This window comes from Suncus etruscus, chromosome 2 (assembly GCF_024139225.1).
Source record: "Suncus etruscus isolate mSunEtr1 chromosome 2, mSunEtr1.pri.cur, whole genome shotgun sequence".
Taxonomy (NCBI): domain Eukaryota; kingdom Metazoa; phylum Chordata; class Mammalia; order Eulipotyphla; family Soricidae; genus Suncus; species Suncus etruscus.
In genome coordinates, this window is record NC_064849.1 from 31,952,030 (window position 1) to 31,977,067 (window position 25,038).

At 47.1% G+C, this 25,038-nt stretch overlaps 1 protein-coding gene and 1 pseudogene across 1 annotated transcript; one reads left to right on the forward strand and one right to left on the reverse strand.

Moving 5' to 3' along the window:
• The first annotated feature begins 5,463 nt into the window (after positions 1-5,463).
• On the forward strand, positions 5,464-13,200 carry DNPEP (aspartyl aminopeptidase). The gene is made up of 15 exons (XM_049768842.1): positions 5,464-5,499; positions 5,934-6,027; positions 6,252-6,340; positions 6,455-6,568; positions 6,748-6,873; positions 7,813-7,943; positions 8,228-8,303; positions 8,392-8,499; positions 8,746-8,823; positions 10,049-10,132; positions 10,891-11,051; positions 11,337-11,376; positions 11,472-11,573; positions 12,368-12,535; positions 13,051-13,200. The coding sequence occupies exons 1-15, from the start codon at positions 5,494-5,496 to the stop codon at positions 13,099-13,101; spliced, it is 1,428 nt and encodes a 475-aa protein (XP_049624799.1). The 5' UTR covers positions 5,464-5,493; the 3' UTR covers positions 13,102-13,200.
• A 1,285-nt stretch (positions 13,201-14,485) lies between these two features.
• LOC126001659 (elongation factor Tu, mitochondrial-like) lies at positions 14,486-18,191 on the reverse strand (annotated as a pseudogene).
• Between the last annotated feature and the right edge of the window lie 6,847 nt (positions 18,192-25,038).

A 25,038-nucleotide genomic window follows, 5' to 3' on the forward strand; every position in this document is an offset into this window, starting at 1 on the left:
CTTGGCACCAGAGACTTGAGATCATCTGATTCAGTTCTCATTGCTCCAGTTTATTTGTTTGTTTTGGAGCCACACCCGGTAGTGCTCTGTGGTTGCTCTGAGTCACTCCAGCTGGTGCTCAGGATAGAAACCAGGGCTGTTATATACAAAGGGTGTGCTCAAACCCTCTGGGCCATTTCCCCGGGCCCCATTATTGAACTGCTTGAAGCAGACAAGGATGAACATAAGCATGAATATGTAGATGTGCAGGTGCACACACGCACACACACACACACACACACACACACACACACAAGGTCTGGTCTTTCTCACAGCACTGCTTTGTTCTTGTTTTTCAAACCACCCTTAACCTCTCATAAACGGATGGATGAGAAAGGACAAGAGTATTAAATCCTTTCACATAAAAGAGAGTGTTACCGATGACTAACTTAGCTCGTGGGAATTGCACCTTAATAGCTGTTAAATCAAAAAGATAAATGAGTGATAATAGCATTGTAAATACCAGCTAAGGACAGGAAAGAGGGCAAGAATTTTCTTGGGAGTACAAGCCACAATGATTCTCAGAACGGCCTTTTATGGATAACTAAAGCTTCGTAGCCCTCCTCCTTGATGTCCAAAGCCTTTTCTTTTTCTAGAACTGACCATTCTCTTCCCAAATCTGGTTCCTGGCAGTTTACATATTTAAAGATTTGGTTAATTGTGTTAGTATTATCTTAATGCTTTTTCCCTGAATATATTATTATGGAAAAATATTTTCTACCACTGAATGTACTTGGAACTTTTTTCTAGGACAGCTCACGTTTTTATTTCTACTATGTGGTACTCTAAAATACCACACTCCAAACTTTTAATGTGTTAAACTCACTTAGGAGTCTTGTTAAAACTCTTAACTCGGCTCTGCTTAGGGCTTACTCCTGCTTCTGTTCTCGGGGGTCATTTCTGGCTGTACTCAGGAGACAATATGCAATGTAGGTCGGCCACATGTAACAAGTGCCTTAATCCTTGTACTATTCCTCTGGCCCTGACACACAGATCTTGGGTGGGCCTTGAGATTCTGTATCTCTATGGTTTAAACTACAAAGCAACAGATCATTCTGTGAGGAACAAAAATGTACTGGGAATTTGGGGCCTTTTATAGTAGAACAATCAGGATCTGTTTGTAAAAGCTGCAATCAAATAATCCAGGAGTTTTGTCATTCCAGGGATAATGACATTTTTATGATTTGATTTAAAATTAAGTTATAGGCCTTGGGTCTTAACTCAGCTGTAGAGCATTTCCTTTGCATGTGTTAAGTCATGGGTTCAAGCTTCAGTTCCTCAAAAATAACACAAGAGACACCCACAAATTATACAATTATTATTGCTAGTGGAGATTCCTGGGGAGGAAAGATTTGGCAGCCTTAAGTAGAAAAATTGGCATTTTCTCTCTTCATCTCTGCCAGCCTGGGAACCTGGGAGACCTAGGACTGTGATAGTCTGTGACGAGCCCCAGATCTCACATCCCACCAGCCCCATGAAGCAGCTGTCAAGTTGCTCCTGAATCCACTTATTCTGCTTGACATGGAAGATGGTCCCTATCACATCTGATTTCTTAGGGAGCCGTGAACTCAGGCTGAAGCAAGGAATTGCTCTTTGCATGAAAGGAAAGTTAGTGTTAGATTTACCCAGGCTTTTCAGGTTTGTGGTCTGGCCCTCACAGAAAGAATGTTGAGAGAAGGGGCCAGAGCAATAGCACAGTGGTAGGGCATTTGCCTTGCATGTGGCTGACCCAGGACAGAACCAGGTTTGATCCCAGGCAACCCATATGGTCCCCCAAGCCTGTCAGGAGTGGTTTCTGAGCACAAAGCCAGGAATAACCCATGAGTGCCACCAATGCCCCCCACCCCCCACTAAAAAAAAATGCTGGGAGAAGACAAGCAGTGAAGTAAAATAGCTTTTATTTAGAGATTGTGAGGAGGGGATGGAGGAAGGGGGTGTGTGTGTGAGAGGAAGTGGCTTCTCCAGCAGTAGAGAGAGCCAAGAGTCCATCTGTTTGCCTTTGCAAGTTGGTTTTATAGGTTTCTCCCAAGCTGACCCCATGTGGGGCATTCTACTTAGCTTGCTATGACATTGATTGTCAAGGAGAAAAGTTTGACATTTCTGATGGTCTGTCATCATGTTCTTATCACAACTATTCCTGCTGGAGTTTCTCTCAGAGGCGGGTCCAGTCTGGGCCTGTGCTGGCGCCACAGTAGAAATCTTATCACACCTTCATTCTTGTGCCCACAAAATAGGTCCAGCAGTAATGCTTTTAGCTGCTTTCAGGTTAGTGACAGTAACTGCTTCAAAGTTCATCTTGTTTTTTTATTACGTCCCAAGAACTCATTGCCTGCCCACTCCCCCAGTACCTGCCTGCTTCAATGATAATAGAATTAATTATATTGCAGTCAATAATCATTATATTCCCATGTCATTTTAAGTTAAGACTTTAAGAATACTGTATGGTAGGACTTTCCCCACCTTAAGCAGAAGAGACAGTGCAGCAGGTAGGGGACTTCCCTAGATGTGACTGACCCAGGTTTGATCTCTGGTACCATCTCTGGTACTCTGAGCACACCAGGAGTGATCTTGAGCACAGAACCATGAGTAAGCCCTGAGCACTACTGGATGTAGTCCCAAAAATGAAAAAGAAATCTGTACAATTTTTAATTTGGGAATGGGGCATACCCAACTCTGTTCAGGGACTGCTTCTGGTTTTGTGTTTGGGGGTAGCTCCTGGTGAATCTTGGAGGGACTAACTGGTGCTGGGTTGGTTGTCTCTGGGTTTGGATTTTTTTTCTCTTTCTTTGGCTACACCCGTCGGTGCTCATGAATTACTTTTTTTTTCTTTCTGTTTTTAGTTTTTGGGTCACACCAGGTGGCATTCAGGAACCACTACTAGCTCTGCACTCTGAAATCGCTACTGGCAGGCTCAGGGGACCAATGGGATGCCAGGATTCAAACCACCATCCTTCCTGGATTGGCTGAATGCAAGGCACATGCCCTACAGCTGTGCCTATCTCTCTGGCCCCAATGGGTTACTTCTGACTGCACTCAGGAATCACTCCTGGCAGTGCTTGGGGGACCATATGGGATGCTGGGGATTAAAACCAGATTGGCAAGTGAAACCTGTAAAACCTGTGCAAGGCAAGTGCCCTACCCACTGTACTATCGCTTTGGCCTCATTTTTGGATCAAATAATTTTGTGCTCAGGGTCCACACAACCCTCCTGGTGATTCCCTGCCAATGTCACTGGAGGCCTAATGCAAGACCTGAGCATGAAGGGCTGTGCCAGAGACAACCTGGGTTACCCTGCAGTAACTAGGGGATCAAACCTGGTCTGTCACATGCAAGGCATTGCCTTACTAACTATAAGATCTTTTCTTTTCTGACTAAAGTGTCTAGATTTCTACCATACAGAATACCAGACATACTGAAAATGTATCTTATTGTGTGAGCCTACCTCAGTCCTATAGCATTTCTCTCTGTTCTTGTCTCACTTTAAGTACAAAGAGTTAGCTGGCTTGCGTTTCCTACTAGTGAACAGATTGCTTCACCCTCTCCTGAGAGTTTTGTTTCAGTTTGTATCCTGGATACTGAGGGCCAGAGAGAGAGAGAGAGAGTACAGGATAAGACATCTGCCTTGCATCATTCCTATTCTGGTTTGAATCCCCAGCACCACGTGTGCTTCTCTGAGCATTGCCAGGGGTTCAGTCGTGAGCACAGAGCCAGGAATAGCACCTGAGGATTGCTAGGTGTATCCCCAAACAAAACAAAAAAAAAATCCCAGATATTAATATTACAAATTCACTTTCAAAGTTAAACATTTTGGGGGATATTTAACTTATTCACCTTTTACAGGTAAACCTGTGAGTGTGTTTGTGAGTATATACACACGATCCGGATCAGATAATAAGTTCAGAGCCATACAGGTGCATTATCTGTCTCTCCCACTCAGCCAATCCCTGACAATACTCTTCCTCTGTTTCCTTCCCTAATTTTGCCATCCTATTCTGTTTCCCTGTGTCCTGGGATGGATGCATCTTCCCTAGTAGCCAGTCTCTAGCTCTTCAATAGTCAAGAGCAGTTCTGAAGTTCTGCCCATGATGGCATTTTAGCAAATGGTCAGGGGATGCTCTGACTTCTGCTTCCTCTGCTATATATACTTTTGAGCATCTGCCTGCAATACCCACTCTTGAAGTGAAGGATCCAGATTCTATAACTGTTCCCACACTCCCAGCCCAGAAAATAAATAGTGATTGCATTGCCTCCTGTAATTCTTGTAGTACTGACCACACCCTGATATCTGGACTCTGTTAACAAGCCTAGGGCCCACCCTAGAGTCCAGCTCAGATCCCTCTGGCTAGTCAGGTGCCTGGATGATTTTATTCACCACCCCTAATATAGCAATACTACAATCGCCTCCAAGAACATAAAAATCTTGTTTCCTGAGTTACTGTAAACTGTGGAAAGCGTACCGATATCAGAGTCAAATCCCAGAGCTTCTGAACAGTTGTGTGAGCCCTTGGGACCTCTAGCAACACTTAATTTACCAAAGTGCATAGTAAAAGACCCAGAAAAGATCCGAGCTGCACCTTGCAGTTATTCAATGTGAAGCACCAGGTGTCAAATTGAGGGCAAACCCCTACTACTACTTATACGTTGGACAGGTTCCCTGATTTCTTTGTTCCTGCATAACATGTTGTCAGACAGTGAAAGTACAAAAGCTGACAGAGCAAATGTGAAGATTAGCTATCATAAAACTAAAGTTCATTCTAAGCGCTCAGTAACCATGAGTCTCGTTGTTTTATTTTCACTAGGCTACCTGTGGAGAGAGAGAACACTCTGCACAGCACCAGTTGGACCAGGTGAGCAGGCCAGAGCAAGATTTTTTGGTTGTTGTTGTGTTTTTTTTTTTTTTGGATTTTGGGCCACACCCGGAAGCGCTTAGGAGTTACTCCTGTCTCTGCACTCAGAAATCGTCCCTGGAAGGCTTGGGGGACCATATGGGATGGCGGGGATCGAACCCGGGTCCATCCCGGGTTCAGCTGCCTGCAAGGCAAATGCCTTACCACTATGCTGTATCACTCACCGCGGAGGAAGCGGCATTGAGAGCTGGGTGCTGGCAGTTCGAGGCTGTCTTAGCACCTCCGAGGCTGCAGAGGGCGCCCGCAGACTGCCTGGCCCCGCTGGTAGATGGGCTAGGGGCAACCGGGGGCGGGGCCAGGGACTTGAGCGGATAAGGGGCGGGGCTTCCGGGGTCGAGGCGGGGCTACCTAGCGAGAGGCGGGGCGTACGGCGCTTCCGGGGAGTGGCTTAGCGCTCGGTACGTCTGTCGGAGGGGCAGAGCGTCCGGGCAAGGGCGGGGCTTCCGGGGCTTCCGGGAGAGGGGCGTGGCTCCAGGGAGAGGGGCGTGGTCTGGCGTGGGGGCGTGGCCGAGCCGAAGGAGAGGACGCTGGCCTGGAGGGTGGAGACATGCTGGTAGGTACCCGCGGCCCACCCAGGTCGAATTCAGCTCCCGGACCCGAGCAGGCGCTCTTGGACAAGCTCAAGCCTTGTACCACGTGGGAAGGTGGGGTGACGTGCTATGGGAATCGAAAGTGAACGCTGGGTCCTCATGGCTTGAGCTTCCTTCCTGAGATTGGACGATCCTGGCCTGGTGCCCGCTTGAGAGCTCGGAGTTGGTGGGCCAGTGCAGAGGAGGACTTGGGGTGTGGGACTTGGGGAGTCCAAGCCTCCTTTTAGGAGCTGGGCTGGGCATCCTGCATGCTTGGGGTACTTTGACCGGCCCTCCCGAGCTTGCAGAAGTCTGAGCCTTGCAGCTGACACTGGAGGCGGGTACTGGGAGGCTGGAGGAGAGGTGAGTAGGGTTTCCCACATCTTTTTGGAAGTCTGAGCATAGTTTCTTTTTGTAGGTGGCCATGACTGGCAGGGCTCGCAAAGAGGCGGTGCAGGCCGCAGCCCGGGAACTCCTTAAATTCGTGAATCAAAGCCCTTCGCCTTTCCATGGTAAGTTATCAGGACCAAGGAGGCCAGAGGAATTGGTGAAAGTTCAGTTTTACCTTTTGTGTGTGTGTATTTTGGGGCCACAACAGGCTATGGAGACAGCAGCCGGGCCCCATATAGGGTGCTGGGGAGCAAACTCAGGTCAGCGGCCTTCAAGGCAGAGTGCCCTGCCTGCTGGAATATCTCTTGCTCCAGAGAATTCATTCCTTGTTTTTCTCTCTTTACAGTGGTGGCTGAGTGCCGTAGCCGCCTCCTTCAGGCTGGCTTCCATGAACTCAAGGAAGCGGAGACCTGGGATATCAAGCCTGAGAACAAGGTACCTGGAGATGGGGTGGAGACAAGCAGACCCCAAGGCCAGGGCTCCAAGTGCTGAGTGCCTGGTTGGCTTAGCCCCTTCAAATCCTTTCTTCTCCCTCTCTCCCCCATCCAGTACTTCCTGACCAGGAATTCCTCCACCATCATTGCTTTTGCTGTGGGAGGCCAATATGTGCCAGGCAATGGTTTCAGCCTCATCGGGGCCCACACGGACAGCCCCTGCCTCCGGGTAAGGACCTGAGACTTTATGCTGTGAGAGTCCTTGGGGGCCAGGAGGTAGACATTGTGGGCCTGTGGACATTCCTTGCTTCAGGGAGGAAGAGCTTCTTGGGGATCTCTCCTCCGTTGAACTGAAACAGGCCTGACACCTGTATTCCTATGTTGACTTCTGCACTTGTCTCAATACAGGTGAAGAGGCGATCTCGACGCAGCCAGGTGGGCTTCCAGCAAGTAGGAGTGGAGACTTATGGCGGTGGCATCTGGAGCACTTGGTTTGATCGCGACCTGACCTTGGCTGGACGAGTCATTGTCAAGGTGGGAAATGGATGGGGCTGGAGAGAAAGCACATCTGGTAGGGCAATTGCCTTGCTTGTGGTCAATCCAGGAGGAACCCTGTTAGATTCCCAGCATCCCATATGGTCCCCCAGCCTACCAGTGCTGATTTCTGAGTGCAGAGCCAGGAGTGACTTCTGAGTGCCTCTGGGTGTGGCCCAAGAACCAATCAATCAATAAATAAGTAAAGTTTAAAAAAAAAAAAAGGTGAGAACTGAAGGCCCAGAATGGTAGGTAGAATGCTTGCCTTGCATGTGGTAGACCTGGGTTCAAAACATGCCATCTTATATGGTCCCCCTAGCCTGCCAGAAGTGATCTCGAGCACAAAGTCAGCAGTAAGCATTGAGCACCTTAGGGTGTGACCCCTCTAAAAAAAGTGAACTGCAGGGCTGGCACAATAATATAGCCTGTAAAGCCTTTTTTTTTATAACTGGCCTGGTTTCAATCCCCAGTATCTCATATGGTCCCCTGAGCTCTCCAGGAGTGGTTCCTGAGAGCAGAGCCAGGAATAACTCCTGAGTACTGTTGGGTGTAGCCCCCAAAACAAAATAGGAAAATTAGTGAACTGGACTGGAGAGATAGCAATGTGGCTAAGGCTTTTGTTCTACATGTGGCTGACTCAGGTTTGGGCCTAGCATCTTATATGGTCCCCTGAGCACCAAAAAGTTATTCCTGAGCTTAGAGTCAGGAGTAGTCCTTGAGCACTACTGGGTGTGAGCCCCCATAAAAAAACAGTGAACTAGGCTTGGTCCTGGGAGGCAATGGGCTTTAGAGGCAAATAGGCTTTAGCTGATTGTCACCTTCTTTTGGAGGCATCCCACCCATATGGGGGTGCAGAGGCAGCTGGGTGAAGTGAGGGGAGGGGGCTCTGACCATCTGGGGCTGGAGCTGCCCAAGCTAACCTGGCCTGTGGTGCTTCAGTGCCCGACCTCAGGCCGGCTGGAGCAGCGTTTGGTGCATGTGGAACGGCCCATCCTTCGCATCCCACATCTGGCCATCCACCTTCAACGCAACGTCAATGAGAACTTTGGGCCCAACATGGAGACACACTTGTGAGTTGTGGCTTGGGATGGTGGAAGCAGGAAAGGGCTGAGGTAGCAGCAGGAGGTGGACGAAACCCCCACCCTCATCTCCACCCAGGGGTTTCTGGAAGACCAACACCTCTTGGTATTGGCCATGGTCAAGTTCTACTTGGGTCCTGGTTGATATCCAGGAGCCCTGGGCTCTGGCATCATGAGCTAACTGGGACTGAAGCCCCCGTCTCCTGGGAGAGGGCTGAGCCCAGAGACACCTGCTGGGCCTCCCCATACCCACTTTACATGTCTCTTTCCCACAGGGTCCCCATTCTGGCCACAGCAATTCAGGAGGAGCTAGAGAAGGGGAGCCCCGAGCCTGGCCCACTCAATTCTTCAGTAAGCATGTCCCCTGCTCACGGGGAAGGGTGGCTAAGCGGAGGTGGGGAGTGGAGACCCTCCAACCAGCTACCTCCTTGTTCTGCAGGATGACAGACATCACACTGTTCTCATGTCCCTTCTGAGTTCCCATCTGGGACTGAGCCCTGAGGACATCTCGGAGATGGAGCTGTGTCTCGCAGACACTCAGCCTGCGGTGAGGACCCTCCACCCCATAGGTCCCCATGTGTCTCTGAAGCTCCCACTATAGTAGCGTCTCCCCTAAACCTCCTCTCCTGCCCTCTCTGGGGTGGAGCCTGCCAACCCCACCTCGGGAATGGTCTTGTTTAATTTTCTCCACTTTTTTTGTGTCCCCATTCTGTCAGACTTGTGTCCCCAGGGTTGGGGAAAGGTGGCTGGGGGTCCCCCTGAGGGCAGAGTTGAGTTGACATTGTTTCTCTAGGTCCTGGGCGGTGCCTATGACGAGTTTATCTTCTCTCCTCGGCTGGACAATCTGCACAGCTGCTTCTGTGCACTACAGGTGGGGCAGGGGCATCGAAGCCAGAGTTTGGGTTGCTAGTAGCTTGGGGAGGGGCTCTTTTTGTGTGTTCACTCAAAGATAGTGGGCACTAAGTGACATTTTTTTGTTTGTTTTGGGTCTATACCCAGTGGTGCTCAGGGCTTACTCCTGGCTCTGCACTCAGAAATCATTCCTGGCAGTGCTCAGGGGACCATTTGGGGTGCTGGAGATTGAACTGGGTCAATCATGTGCAAGGCAAATTCCTTACCCACTGTACTATTGCTCCAGTCCCATAAGTGACTTTTTTTGTTGGAAAAGGAGGAGGCAGGCCAGATAAGTTTGGGAACCTCTGGGCTGGGGCATAACATAGCCCATACTTATTTCCAAGGAGAAGTAAAGTTAGGGTTGAGGAAACTCCCATAGGCCCCAGAGGGTAATGGGATACTCTGGCTACTCCCTTTCTAGTACTGGGAGTGTGGGATATGGACTGAGAGTGCCCAAAGGTAGGGCAGTCCTGTCATCACTTTGCTGTGTTCATTGCAGTTGATAACAATGAGAAAAGGCTGCCAGACATCTGCACTTGGCTGATGCTCCCATTCCTCCCTGAGCCCTCCACTTAGGCTCACCCGTTCACTTTGTCTCTCGGTGTTTTGTTTTTGGGCCATACTCATTGGTATTCAGGGCTTATTTAGGGTTCTGGTCAGGATTCACTCCTGGCAGGGCTCGGGGGACCATATGGAGTGATAGGGATCAAATCTTGGTCTGCTGCATGCAAGGCAAGTACCCTACCTGCATTGTATCACACTTCCTCCAGCCCCTCCTCTCAGTCTTGGAGTCTTAGTGGAGGTACCTCCCTCTCTTAGTCCCCTCTTTTCTCCCTGCCAGTTTCTGCTTCCTTTCCTCTTCACCTTCTCACTTCCCTCCCCTTCTTCCCTGAGACAGGCCTAGGCTGGGATAGAGACCAGCACCCTACACCTGGCCCTGTCACCAGGAGTCTTGTCACCTTTCTGTACAGTAACTGCCCAGGCCGATTCCTTTTTCCACCCCATCAAAAAGAATACACCCACACACACACCTTGCCAGGCAGTTCTAGAAGTTCTCAAGTGCCTGCACTTGTTTCTCCCACCCCAGAACCTGAGCTGGCTGGGAGGGAAGAGAGGGGTGTGGGACCTTTCAGGAGTTAGTGGACAGAGCCCTGGAGAAATTGGGGTGTGTCTGAAAAGCCTGCTCTCTCTTCTCAAATCAGGCCTTGATTGATTCCTGCTCCAGCTCTGCCTCCTTGGCTGGGGACCCCAACGTGCGCATGATCGCCCTCTATGACAACGAAGAGGTACTTGGGCAGGGTGGGGGATGCTTCTGGAACTTTCTGCAACAAGCTTGTGCCACCAACATCCCCACCACCACCGTGAGCTGGCAGCAACTCCTCAGCCCTTCCACCCTGGGGGACGTTTGGTTCTCTTTTGGCTCTGGGCCCCTCCAAATCTGCAGGACTCTGCCCCTCCAGCCCAGTAGCACCCTCAGGGCACAGCTCGATCTATGCATGTGTTGGGGTGCAATCTGAGATGCTAGCTCAAACATGGGGATTTGAATAACCCCAGGGGTATGACTCAAAAACAAAAAATAACCCCCTTCCCTCAAACTCCCCAAAAACCAAAACATGTCTGTCTCCAGATTCAGGCTGGCCTGGTTCCTGTCCCTGACAGTCCTCATAGAGCTGACAAGGAGAGAAAAGGGGAACACAAAGGGGGAGGGCACCTCATTCCTGTCATGATCCGGGGTGGGTCTCTTACCCCCACAATCCCACCACCCTACCAAGTGGCCAGGCTGTGCTGCAAGGGAGCATTCTCCAGCCAGGGAGTTAGGGGCCAAGGGACAATTTCGCTTGGACTTCCTGACATTTGTTTCTTAGGGCCTCGGAAGTTTGGATGGTGGGACACAGGAAGGGCACAGGGTGGAGTGTAAGGGTCAGGAGCTGTTTCTGCCCCAGAGGCTACAGGGATGACTGGCTCATACACAGCAGCAGGTTATTGGTGGCACAATCTGGTGTTCTCCTGAGACCCTTCAGTTATATGACTCTGCTGTTACCAGGTGGGATCTGAGAGCGCCCAAGGGGCACAGTCCCTGCTGACAGAACTAGTGCTGCGGCGCATTTCGGCCTCGCCTCACCACCTGACGGCCTTCGAGGAAGCCATTCCCAAGTCCTACATGATCAGTGCGGACATGGCCCACGCTGTGCACCCCAACTACCTGTGAGTACCCAGTGTTCCAGGCGGGTTCAGCACCCACTTTCTTTGCCAGCTCCAGCTTGATCTAAGACTAAGTTAACACCGAACTTGGGTACCTTGGTTGGGCTCTGACAGTGCATTTCCTACTCTGGCTCAGTGTTGCCAGGAGCACTGTTTGGCGAGGCCCAGAGTTCCTCCTGAGGCTGTGGGGGAGAGGGAGGCTCAGTTGCATTGGTGAGGTGGGCCTGGGAGGGCAGTGGGTGTTGTGTCTGCTCTTGGGTACCAGCCTGGCACTGTGCCCTCTTCCAGGGACAAGCATGAGGAGAACCACCGACCCCTCTTCCACAAGGTGAGTAAGAAGCCCCTGTTACTTTATGGACTCGGAGCCCGATATTTCTTCCCCGGGCCTCTCTCCATTTCTTGGTTCCCTTTCTGTCCTCCCAGGGCCCCGTGATCAAAGTGAATAGCAAGCAGCGCTATGCCTCGAATGCAGTGTCTGAGGCTCTCATTCGTGAAGTGGCCAGCAGTGTTGGGGTGCCTCTGCAGGTGAGGGTGCCACCTGGGTAGGTGGAAGGGAGGGAGGGAGAGAGGAAGTGGGGGCCTTCTAGGTCAGTGGGCAGTGGAGTGAGAAGAGCCAAAGTTTGGAATGAAGACTGACTTTTTTTTTTTTTTTACAATTGTGTTTTATTTCTTTTACTGAATCAGTTTAAAAGTTGTTGATAGTTGGGGCTGAAGCAGAAAGGCATTTGCCTTGTCAGCGCTAGCCTAGGACAGACCGAGGTTCTATCCCCCAGCATCCCATATGGTCCCCCAAGCCAGGAGTGATTTCTGAGCGCATAGCCAGGAGTAACCCCTGAGCTTCACCGGGTGTGGCCCCCCCAAAAGAAACTGTTGATAGTTGAGTTTTGGTCATGCAGTGTTCCAACACACTCCCTTCACCTGTTCATTTCCTCCCATCAGTGTCCCCCATATCCCTCCTGACCCCCATGTCCCTTCTAGGCATCTCTCTCTTTCTCTCTCTCTTTCTCTCTCTCTACCCCCCTCCCATCCCTTTTAGACACTTGGCTTGCAATATTGCTACTGAAGCGGCATCATGTACATCACTTACTTCCTTTCAATTTCCAGTTCTTGTCCATAGTGGTCCCTCTCTGTCCTAACTGCATTTTCTCTCATCGTTTCTATTGTCTTTGGATATTATACTTGTACTATGTGGGTGGCACCAGCAATAACACTCAGGACTTGTGGGGTAGATGCTTTTAGACACTAAGCTATTCATAGGGCCTCTTCCTCTGTGGTCCCAAGTGGTACTCAACAACCTTTCTCTCTTTCTCCTCCCCCAGGATCTCATGGTCCGTAATGACTCCACCTGCGGAACCACCATTGGGCCTATCTTGGCTTCTCGTCTGGGGTTGCGTGTCCTGGATTTAGGCAGCCCGCAGCTGGCCATGCACTCCATCCGGGAAACTGCCTGCACCTCAGGGGTGCTGCAGACCCTCACCCTCTTCAAGGTGAGCCCCCTGTGAGGCAGAATGGTCACCTGGGCTGCTGGAACAATGTGGGGCTAGGGGAAAAGGAAGGGAGCTCAGCTTGAAGAGCAGGAAGGGCTACCAGGTGGATAAAGAAGGGTCCCCATGTTTGTGGAGACTCGAGGGCCCTGGGTCAGAGAGATAATACTTGATAGAGTATTTGCCTTGCATGTTGCCAACTTGGGTTCAGTCCCCGGCATTGTATAGGGTTCCCTAAGCACTTCTAGGAATTGATTCTTGAGTGCAGAGCCAGGAGTACCCCCTGAGAATCTGAGTGTGCCCCCCATATACATAAAAGAAAGGTTCTTGGGCCCTGACCAACTCAGAGGACAATGAAGAAGCGGGGGGTTGGGGTGGGGGTAAGGCCAGGAGTAGTGTTGGAGTGGTGAGTAAAGCAATTGGTTCTTGTCAGTTGTGTATGTGTGTAGGGGGAGTGAGAGCCAGGAACCCCCCTGCCACTTGCTGGTTGCCTCTAAATCCATGTTTTCCCCTTTTAGGGCTTCTTTGAGCTGTTCCCTTCTCTGAACCGGAACCTCCATGTGGACTGAGGCATCGTGCGAAACTCCTCATGCACACGAGAAGTGTTGAGAAGGGGATGTTCTCAGCTGAGCTGAAGCTGGATTATTAAAGTGGATTTTTCATGCTGACTCTTACTGTGGCACTGAGTGGGGGAAGGGTGAGGGAGGATGCCCCCTCTTGGAGCCAGAACCAAAGGGGAATGGGTGGTGTGTGGGTGGAGGAGGCCAGAGCTCCCAGAGATTGGTGAAGGCTCCTGCATTCCATGCCACCCTTCTCCCTGATTTGGCTTCTACTCTTCCCCGCTCAGAGGCTGATGTCTGTGCCCTCAGCATCATGCTTTCCTGCTCCTGCTTCCTTTTTGCCCCTCCTGGCATTTCAGTGCTCAGGAAATACCACCTCATTGTAACTTCCCAGGGAGGAAAGGTTAAGTCTGACCTGTAAATCAATGGCCTCTTGCATCTACATAATTGTTGTTGGGGCTTGAGCTATAGTACAGCAGGTCAGGCTCTTTCATGTGGCCTCCCTGGGTTCAATCATGGCATCTCATATTGTCCCATACACACCACCAGGTGTTATTCCTGAGTGCAGGCCCTGAGCACCAATGAGGGTAGCTCAAACCACCCAATCTTAAAAAATTGTTAGCACAGTTTCCTTCCATTAATAGGGATGCCAATATAAGCATACATTTTGGGGCTAGAGTGATAGTATAGAACTTATGACTTAGGGTACTTGTCCTGTACATTGCCAACCAGGATTTAATTCTGGCACTACATATGGTCCCCTGAAGCCTCTCCCAGCTGTCAGCCAAAAGCCAACCCCCCCAAACCATAGCTTTTTTTGGGGGGGGGAATGGGGTCTGGATTCTGAGTTTGTTACAGCAACTTTATTTTTTGTTTGGATTTTGGGCCACACATGGCAATACTCTGATTACACTGAGCTCTGCACTCAGGAATCACTTCTGGTAGGCTCAAGGGACCTTGTGAGAAGCCAGGGATTGAAGTCGGGCTAGCCATGTGCAAGGCAACAACCTATCTGCTGTGCTATTGCTCCAGTCCTAACATATTTTTGAGACTTGGCCAAGAGGTACGTGGAAATTATTTTTTTGTTTGCTTTTTTTTTTTCCCACTATTTACAAAAGTTTCTTGTTCTCCCTCCCTTGTCAGGCCTGTTAAGGTAGGCAAACATGTCAGTCTGAGTCACTCTACCAGGCTACAGAATGTATCCAGGGAAGGGATCACCAGAGGCAGGACCAAACCACTGGCCAGCTTGAACATGAGTTTGAACAGATGTCCAAGCTCAGTTCCACTCCATGTTTTTGTCATCTTCAATCATGGCAGGTATCTCTATGACAAGCCTGTGCCAATGGTATGTTGCCATTACACAAGGTAAAACACTGACCTTTAAGACCACTGGCTACCGCAAGATTAGAGAGAACTCAGGTCTTCCCCAAGCAGTAGGCAAGAGGACATTACAGGCCATGTCCCATGTCAGAGAGAACATGAGAGGCATGAAGTGGGACACAAAGAGCGTGTGTTGGCCACCCTTCTCACTGACGAGATAAACCTGGGCCTCCACCTTCTGATGGTTCTGGACAGGACCTGGCTAAGCCATGAAGAGGTCATGCCTCAGGTCCTCCTGCTTCAATGCTCCAAGATTATCTCCTGCCTCTGCCCTCCAGGCTCTTGTGGAACAACTCAAAGCCTGTCACCACAGTGAGAATGTTCTTGCTGTGTCCCAGCAACTTACTCATCTCTCTTCAAAATGCCATCCTCTAGTATACCTGTTACAACAGTGCCCCAGCCAGGGATAGATAAACAGACTCTGGGCAGCAAGAATGGCTTCTCCAGATCTGGGCAGGTACTAGAATGTATCTACCACATCAAGCAGCTTCTATACAGACCTCACAACAAGTTCAGGCTCGCATTGCTCAAGGGTACAGAGCAGAGCCTAAGATAAGGGGGGGTCTCTTCCCCTTTGTAGCAAAAGTCCGTGAGCAGTTCCCAGATCTTCAACTTCACCAGCTCCGCATCCTGGACTGCATCAGCCTTGTTCACATCTACCACAATATGCTCCACCTCAATCTATTTGGCCAGTAGTAAATGTTCTCGTGTGTGATGCATAGAGCCATCATTGGTGGGGCAACGCTTGTGATATTTTTTTACTCTTTTTTTTTTTTTCTTTCTTTTTGGGTCTCACTCGGCAACACTCAGGGGTTACTCCTGGCTCTGTGCTCAGAAATTGCTCCTGGCAGGTTCAGGGGACCATATGGGATGCCAGGACTCAAACCACCATCCATCCTGGATCAGCTATGTGCAGACAAATGCCCTGTCGCTATGCAATCTCTTCAGCCCTCATATTCTTTTTTTTTTCCCCCTTGAAGTCACTGGTAATCTCTTTCCAGTCTATATTTTCAAAATCGAGCAGGGGCTACCGCCCCCGTGCGCACAAGAAACATTAATAGTACACCCCCCCCAGGCCTGGTTAAGAAGGCCTCCGGCATGGGGGGGGGTGCCTGCCGAACCCCATACTGCTAGACTCCCGGCTCCCAGGAAGGAGAGAGGTCCTTCAAGAAGCTGGGAGGCCAGAAGTCCAGAGCCCCACCCAGACCCTCCCTAAGGAGCTGAATGGATAATGGGGGAAAGCCTAGGGTACCTTCAAGCTTCACCCAGGGGCCCAACTCACAGGCTTGCCCAGGCACGTGGCCCGAGGAAGCCCTGGAGATCTGGAGCAAGGCGGTAGAGGGGTGCTGGGGTTACCCAAGTCCCGCACCCCCCACCCAGGCCTGGTTAAGAAGGCCTCCGGCGGGGACCTGCCAAACCCCATACTGCTAGACTCCCCAGCCCTCATATTCTTAACGTAATCAGTGTGCCGAGGAGTCTATGGGCATAGGCTCCTCGGGACCATTATCAATCTCCTACCTCTTGAATATGGCCCCACCTCCCTCTGCTAAAATTTTTGTGATGACCACAATGGTCTTGCTGCGGTCCACATGGTCGATAGTGCCTACGTTTACATGGGGCTTGTCATGCACATAGGTCTTGGCCTCCACACAACAAGCCCTGCAGCAGAGTCAAGCCTGTGCCAAAACCTGTCCAGGCAGCGGCACTAAAATGGAGCCTCATGCACAGCAGGGTAGTGGTTGTCATTTTCGTGGTGCTCACACGGAGTACTGAGTACAGAGTACCAGGTCCCGGGTATGGATGTTGTGAGAAAAGGGCACCTTGTTTGCTCTTTGTTTTGGAGTAATGCTGAGATTTGCAGTCCACTCATCCTTATTTTGCTGGCAGCCTGTTTTGACATCCCTCTTTCTCCTTTCATATCACCCAATGGCTTTAGGATCATGTGTGTTGTTGCTATGTTATTTTTAAATATATTCTTTTTACTATCTCATTGTCTTTGCTACTGCCTTTTTCTTCTATTTTATCATTCAATTTCTTTTGGTTTTGCTTTTGCTTTGTTTTCTTCATTTATCATGAGACTCAGGACATTCATATTTTTTCTCATTTTTCCTATCTCTGTTCTTCCAAAGCCCTTGTTTTGGTATCTATGGAATTCTAGAACGCTGTCCATAAACAATACATTTAGAATACAAAAAGACTATGCACTCTTTTTCCCCTAGAAGAGACCCCAGAATGAGCAATGATTAAGTAAGGACTTTGAGAAGGAGGTATAGACTCCTTTGGCTTTTGAACTGTAAATCCAGGGTTTAAGTCTTGCCTAGACTTATTCATAGCAGCTGTAAGACTTCTAGCCTGCCAGCTTCATCTCTTAGCTCCAGTGCTTTCTTAGGCAATATGCTCTTGACATGGGGGAGAGGTAGAGACACGCTTGGAATTGAGCAGCTGCTCTTACCCCAGGGAGATGCAAGTAGTATCTGTAATAGCAAAATGCTGAAGGTGCTTGAGGAAGGAAATGGGGCAAGGGATTTGGCCTGTGTCCCTGACTTTCCACTTCAGTGTACTTGACCCTGTGCCACCAAGAGCTGCACTACTGGGTCTGTGAACTTCTTATGGCTGCTTGGCTGCATTTCTCCACTTAAATGACAGCTGGAAAGATAAAGGAACTGAAGTTCCTGCTGCAGAGCAGAGAGCTGATGCCAGCCAGCTCTTTCCACCTTAGTTGAGGACAAGCCCAGGCTCCTTCACTGGCTCCATGCTCCATTTGAATAGGGATTATAGCCTTAGAACCAACTTCCCTTTCTCTGTCCCATTTCCCTTCACCTCCCACATGAACCTTTAAAACTGACTTTGTTATGATAGGTTAGTTTTTTGGCAAAACTGCAACTAAACAAGAATTCCTTTCAGGCTGAGACTAAAGCCAGGATGTGAGCTATTCTGTTTTATTTAGTATTGTACTGTAGTAAAAAAAAAAAAAAAAAAAAAAAGGAAGGTAAGGAGAAAAAAAAAGGAAGATAAGAAAAGGAAGAATTGATTGAGGTGCTTACCTTGCAATGCCACTGACATCACTTGATCCCTGGAGGAACCTATGATTCTGAAACTCCAGAATACTACTGGGTGTGGCCCCAAAAAAGGGAAAAGGAGTGAGGGTAGAAGGGTTGGCAAAAGAGGACTGAAGTTCATTTAGATATGATTTGTTACATAAAAACCCTAAAAGATAAATTATTTGAATGAATAGGTTATTGAGATGCCTGGCTAAAAAAAAAATCAATATACAAAAATCAATCCTATTTCTTTCTATATGCCTGTAATGGATGGTTAGGAACATGAAATTGGTAAAGGATAGAAATCAAGTACCTATTAATACATATAAAAGATATACAGAATTCTTTCAGGAAAAATTATATGGAAGCAGGTCCAAACAATTTGGAAGATATTGGTTACCGATGGATGTGGAATTTAATATTGCAAAAATATCAGTTAATTTCAAACTGACAGATAGATTCAATGCAATCCAAATAAAAGTGTCAGATTCCTCCTATTTTCCTTCTCTTGTGGGAGCTGACAAGCTAATTCTACAATATATATGGAAATAGCTCAGACAGTTTTAAAGATAGCAACTGCCTTCCCAGTTATCAAAGCTTATTACAAAGCTATAGAAATTAAAACCATATATTACTGGTTCAAGGTTATACTTACAATAGGCCAATAGTGACATGCATATCTGATGCTTGATTGATGACAAAAGTGGCAATTCAGATGATCTTTTTGATAAAGTGGACTATGAAGATTGGGTATCCATATGGAAAAATGAAATTGCAATCTTACCTTCCATGATACACAAAATCAATTGGAAGTAGATTTTAGATATAAATATAGATGCAAAATAATAAGGCTTTGAGAAAATAATAGAGGGGAAAATCTTTATGACCTTGGTTAGGGAAAGATGTAAACAGAATACAAAGCACAATAAATGTAGAGGAAAATAATGAAAAATATCTCATTAAGCATCAATCCATTGTCAAAAGAATAATAATGATAAAAACAAATAGACAAGTCACAGGAGGCAGTGCAGAGGTTAAGATGCTTGCTTTGCATGAGATTGACTCTGGTTCAATCTCCAGTGCCACATGGTTTCTCAAGTACTGACAGGAGTGATCCCTGAGAACTATGAGTAAGCCCTGAATACTGGCAGGTTAAACAAAATTTTGGGGCATTTAGGTTCTTGTTCATGGGAAGAATAATTGAGCAGGTCCTCAACTATTGGATTTATTGCCAAGAAATTAAAATGAATTAAATGCATCATAAGAAATTATGATACCTTGTTTAGGGGATAGAGCAATAGTAGAGTGGATAGTGCACTTGACTGATTTCAGGCATCCCAGGAATGATTTCTGAGCACAGAGCCAGGAGTAAGTCCTGAGTATAGTCAGGTGTGACCCAACAACTAAAAAAAGAACTAAAAAGATTTAGGGCTGGAGAGATAGTAAAATAGGTAGGGTACTTGCCTTGCATAAGGCCAGCCTGGTTTTGATTCTTGGCATCCCAGGTTGATTCCTAGCCCTGGGATCCCCTAGCCCTCCCAGGTTGATTCCTGAGTGCAGAACACGAAGTAACTTCTGAGCACTGCAGTATGGTCCCCAAACCAAAATGAACCAACCAAACAACAACAACAACAACAAAACAACTTGGCCTACAAAATAACAATTCAGCTATTTCACCTAAGACAAATTACATCCAAAATGAGTCCTCACCACATACCCAGAATAAGTTTAAAGTCTTCCTTACTTTTTGTTTTTGTTTTTGTTTTGTTTTTGTTTTTATTTTTGGGCCACACCCAGCGGTGCTCAGGGGTTACTCCTGGCTGTCTGCTTAGAAATAGCTCCTGGCAGGCACGGGGGACCATATGGGACACCGGGATTCGAATCAACCACCTTTGGTCCTGGATCAGCTGCTTGCAAGGCAAACGCCGCTGTGCTATCTCTCCGGGCCCAAAAGTCTTCCTTACTTTATATTGGGGGCCACATCATAGCAGAGCTTAGCATATGGGTATTCAATAGGAATTTGATGGGCATTCAGTGGGTATCATGGGAGTTCAAACCACGCTCAGAATCATGCAAAGCAATAGCTCTGTATTATTGCTCTAGCCTCTGCAGCTTAATTTTTAAAACCTGACAATGCCCAGTGTTGGTGTGAATTCTTAGAGGTAAATTCAAGCAGAAACTGACAGCAGCTCAGGACAACTGCCTGTCATCAGTGACCTTCCTTGAATCCATCTGTCCACTATGCAAAAAGTACATTTCAAATGCTGCAGGAAACAGAGGTCAAAGCCTATTCCAAGACCACAGTTGTTGTTTTTTGTTTGTTTGTTTTTTGGGCCACACACGGCACTCAGGGGTTACTACTGACTGTGCTTAGATATCACTCCTGGCAGACTCAGGAGACCATTGTAGTTTTTTTCCAGGGGGATGTGGGTACTGAAATGTATACAATTAGGAAACCACTGTAGTTAGAATGCAACTTTACAAATAATGTAGCATGCAAGCAAATCATTAGGATGAGGACTGATGTACAAGGAAGAATCAACATTTCTTTACAAACTCTTGCAAAAAAGTGGAAGAGGAGAGAACATTACTAGGCCACTATTACCCAGATCTTTAAACCAGGCAATGAGATTACCTGAAAAGAAAAGGGAATAATTTCATTCTTTACAAATACAGCTGCAGGGGCTGGAGAGGTAGCATGGAGGTAGGGCGTTTGCCTTGCATACAGAAGGACAGTGGTTCGAATCCCGGCATCTCATATGGTCCCCTGAGCCTGCCAGGAGCAATTTCTGAACATAGCCAGGAGTAACCCCTGAGCATTGCCGGGTGTGACCCAAAAACCAAAAAAAAAAAAAAAAAAAAAACCCTTAAAAAGAAATACAGCTGCAAAAATTTTTCACCAAACAGCAAACTAAATTCAGCATTACATAAAAGGGGGCACACACCACAACAAAGGGGGTTAACCTGGAATGCAGGCTTGGTTCAAAATATTTTCTTTTTTATTTCTTTGTTTTTGGGCCACACCTGGCAATGCTCAGGGAACCATATATGATGCAGGGATTGAACCTGGGTTGGTCACGTGTAAGGCAAATGCCCTATCTCTGTTTTATTGTTCCAGCTTTATTTTTTAATTTTTGTTTTATAGAAACCATTGTGATCTACTATGTCCTTCATAATTGAATTTCAGATATACGGTGAATCAGGGCCATTCCCAACTTTAGTGTCGACCTCCCTCCACCAATAATCCCAGAGTGCATCCTATACCACCACCCTTTGACCCCTGACCTGGCAGTATAACAGGCCCATTTAAGTTTAGATTGTGGTTTTTTTTGTGTGTTTGTTTCTGAGTCACACCCAGTGATGGTCAGGGGTCCTGGCTCTTCGCTCAGAAATTGCTCCTGGCAGGTTCAGGGGACCATATGGGATGTCGGGAATTGAACCAGGGTCCTTCCAGGGTTGGCCACATACAAGGCAAATGTCCTACCACTCTGTTACCACTCCGGCTCAAGTTTAGATCTCTTGATTCTATTGTTGTTGACTTTGGCTTGAATATTTAGTTCTGTCATTTTTTTTTTCTCTACCAATGCACCTGAGACTACTTGGCCCTGGCCCCCAGCCTTGCTTTTTTCCTTTCTTCTTAGTTTTATAGAAAAATGCAGAAATATGTGATAAAAACAAAGTAATCCATGTTCGAAGACTCTATGAAAAAGGTGGGAGCCCCTATTTAGGAGATAAGAAATAAAAAAAATTTAGAAGGGAAAAAAGGGTGTGTGTGAGTTTTTTGTTTGTTTGTTTTGTTTTATTTTTTCTTCAATAAGCTCAGCAAAAGTTGAGGAAAATAGAAAGGAAAAACCTTTGGCCTAAAAACAGAGAGACCTACCCATGAGGCATCCTGCCATAAGACCAATTACAGGCTCTGGGCATACTAAGTTGTCTAACCCCAAAGTCTTTCTTTGTGATACCAGTAAAGGTTGTTCTCAATTACGGTTGATGCAGTCAGGTGTCTGTATTGTTCCAGCCTTTTGGTTCAAAAGATTAACCAAAGTAATAATAGGCCATAATGGTAAATAAAAAATAAAAAAAAAAAACACTTGCTGTTGGGGCCGGAGTGAAAGCACAGTGGGTATGACATTTGTCTTGTAACCAGGATTTGAACCCCAGCATCCCATATAGTCCCCTGAGCCTACCAAGAGTATTTTTGAATGCAGAGCCAAGAGTAATGCTTGAACACCACCGATGTGGCTCCCCTTCAAAAAAATTTGAATTCCAACATCATTTCATAATGGCAGAGGGAATATAGTATATGTCTTACATGTGACTGATCCCACTTTAAATTCCAGCACCATATAATACCCAGAGCATATCTTGGTGTATCCTTGGAGGCATCCCCAAACACAACTGGGTGGCCTATCTAATACTTGGCACTGTAGGGCCCCAAATCACTGCACCTTTAGTATCTCATGTTGAACCACTGTCCTGGTTAGTCAAAAATCACCAAGAGAGGTCTGGAGGCCTCCTGAACCTCATTTGAAAGACCCACCTCATCCCCTCAAGAAAAAAAGATTTAAAAAATATTCAGGGGCCAAACAGCAGCCTTGTATGTGGCTGATAGGGCAATATCTCTAGCACCCCAAATAGTTCCCCAAAGCATGGCAGGAGTGGTCTTTGAGTTCAGAGCCAGGTGTAAGCCCTGAGTAGCACTTGATGTAGCCCCAAAATAAATACATACTTAATATTTTAAATATTTAATAAAATATATATTAAACACTCAAAAATAAAAGGGGTCTCCTTCAATATAATAAGGAGCATCTATAAGAAATCCATAAATTTCATAGTTAACTATAGGTAACTATTGTGGTCTAGAAAATTCCATAGATATCTATAGATAAAACTAGAATTTAGGGAGCTGGAGAGATAGAACAGTGGGATGGATGCTTATCTTGCATGCAACTGATCCAGGATTGATCCCTAATATCTTATATGGTCAAGCATTACCAGTAGCAATTTATAATTGCAGAATCAGGAGTAACCCCCTGAGAATTGCCAGGTGTGTCCTAAAATCCAAGGGAAAAAACACACCAGAATTTAAAGGTGCAAGATGAGAATGCCCCTAAAATTCAAAACAAAGTAAACATGACTAATTTTAAGCCCTTGTTGACTGCACTAGGCTGGAGTTTATAATCTAGGCCATTTGGCAAGAAATGGGAGTTACTAGAATGAGAAAATATATCCTAATAATGACTTCTGAAACTCATAAAAATATATTTGACCATGTGACCACATCAGTAGGGCCCCTCTGAAGTCTTGGAAGAGTCAGTAAATATGAGCACTTTTGAAGCTGAAAGTATTTTTTGTTTTTTTTTTTTGTTTGTGTGTGTGTGTGTGTGTGTGTGTGTGTGTGTGTGTGTGTGTGTGTGTGTGGTTTTTGGGTCACACCCGGCAGTGCTCAGGGGTTATTCCTGGCTCCACACTCAGAAATTGTTCCTGGCAGGCACGGGGGATCATATGGGATGCCGGGATTCGAACCGATGACCTCCTGCATGAAAGGCAAACGCCTTACCTCCATGCTATCTCTCCAGCCCCGCTGAAAGTTAATTATTAGCTTCATGGCACACACTACCCCCAATTGTAAGGCAATTGGGAGACTTGGGGAATGAAAATAAGCATAATATTGCTATATTCAGTGGCATGAGAAAGAGACTGGAGCAGTAGCACTCTGGGGTAGGACACTTTCTTTGCATGTGTCTGACCTGAGTTAGACCCCATATGGTCTCCCAAGCCCTGCCAGGAGTGATCCATAAATGTAGAGTCAGTTAAGGCATGTATACTGCCAGATGTGGCCCAAAACAATAACAACAAAAATGCCACTCACCATGATGAGTGAGTCTTTCAAACACAATGTTCCAAAGAAGATATAGGAATTTTGTAGAATAATATTCTATTTTTATTGTAGGGAGTAGTGCATCCCCAAAGTTCATGGCCATCTGGCACCTTACATGTGTCCTACTCGAGAAGTAGTTTTAGGTGGGCAAGCTTAGCACTTGCCCCTGGGTAGCCCCTGAGCACTGCTGGGTGTGGTCCAAAAACCAAAAGAAAGAAATAAAAGGGGAACCTAAGGATTGGTGTTCGAGGGGCCAGAGAGATAGCACAGCAGCGTTTACCTTGCAAGCAGCCAATCTAGGACCTAAGGTGATTGGTTCAAATCCCGGCATCCCATATGGTTCCCTGAGCCTGCCAGGAGCTATTTCTTAGCAGATAGCCAGGAGTAACCCCTGAGCACCACCGGGTGTGGCCCAAAAACAAAAACAAAAACAAAAACAAAAAAAGGGATTGATATTCGAACATTATATACTTGAAATTCAACTATGAATAAATTTGTAACTCACAAGCCTTCATAAAAATATTAAAAAAATTTTCTTTTTTAGAGTCACACCCAGCTGTGCTCAGGGCTTACTCCTAGCTCTGGGCTCAGGGATTAATCTTGTGATGGGGCCTTGAGGACCCTATGGAGTTCTAGAGATTGAACTCAGATCAGTTACACACAGGCAAGTGAATTACCTGCTGTATTATCTCTTGAGCCTCCAAATAAGGTGTTAAAATAAAAATAAATAAACCAAGGGTCTGAATAGATAGTACAGCTGGTAGAGCATTTGCCTATCCCAGGTATCCTATGTGGTCCCCAGAGCACTGTTAGGCTTCCTAAGAGTCAGAAGTGACTTCTGAGCATCGTCAAGTGTGGCCCCAAAACAAAGGCAATAAACAAGACAAAATAAATCAGCAAAGTGGATGCAAAGCACAGATACTCTGATCTTTGGACTGAAAACTCTAAGGTGCCCTCAGGAGAGAACAGACTGAGTGTACCCACCTGCTGAAGGCCCAGCAGACAGCCACACTGTCAGACCTCACAGCTGCTACCATTCAAATGGACCAGCTTCACTGCTTCATGACTAATTTCTGTGGAGACTCCAAGATGAACCTCTCAGGTACACTGGTTTTTGGGATGAAAATTCAGGCCTTCTAGGTCTTCTAAGAGTGGGAGTGGGCTGCCTCTCCTCACCCCAACCCCATATTGCCAGAAACCGCAGCAGCTACACACACATTCCATAGTCCCCACGTAAACAAAATTCCATCTTTATGACTAATCTCAGAAGAGATGTCAAACTAAGCTGATGCAACTCACAGACACACGGTCTTCAGGCTGAAAACTCAGAGGCCTCCGTATGTAGGGGAAAGGCTGAGAATGGTCCCAGGTCTACAGATCCTGGAATCCCTGGAGCATGCAGCCATGTATGCAGCCATGCAACAACTCTAAATGACACAATAGAGCAGCCCAGTAGGAACACAGCAAATTAGATGGGAAAGGAGTATAGGAGCCAATTAGCTGAATAGACAAAAGAATATAACACAGAAGGCTCATCAAGCAACAAACAGCTCAGGAAATGCTTAGACCATGACTTTAATAACCCCACTGTGGGCACATATGTGCTGCTCCCTGCTCCATGTATCAGTGCTGCTTCATGGGTGT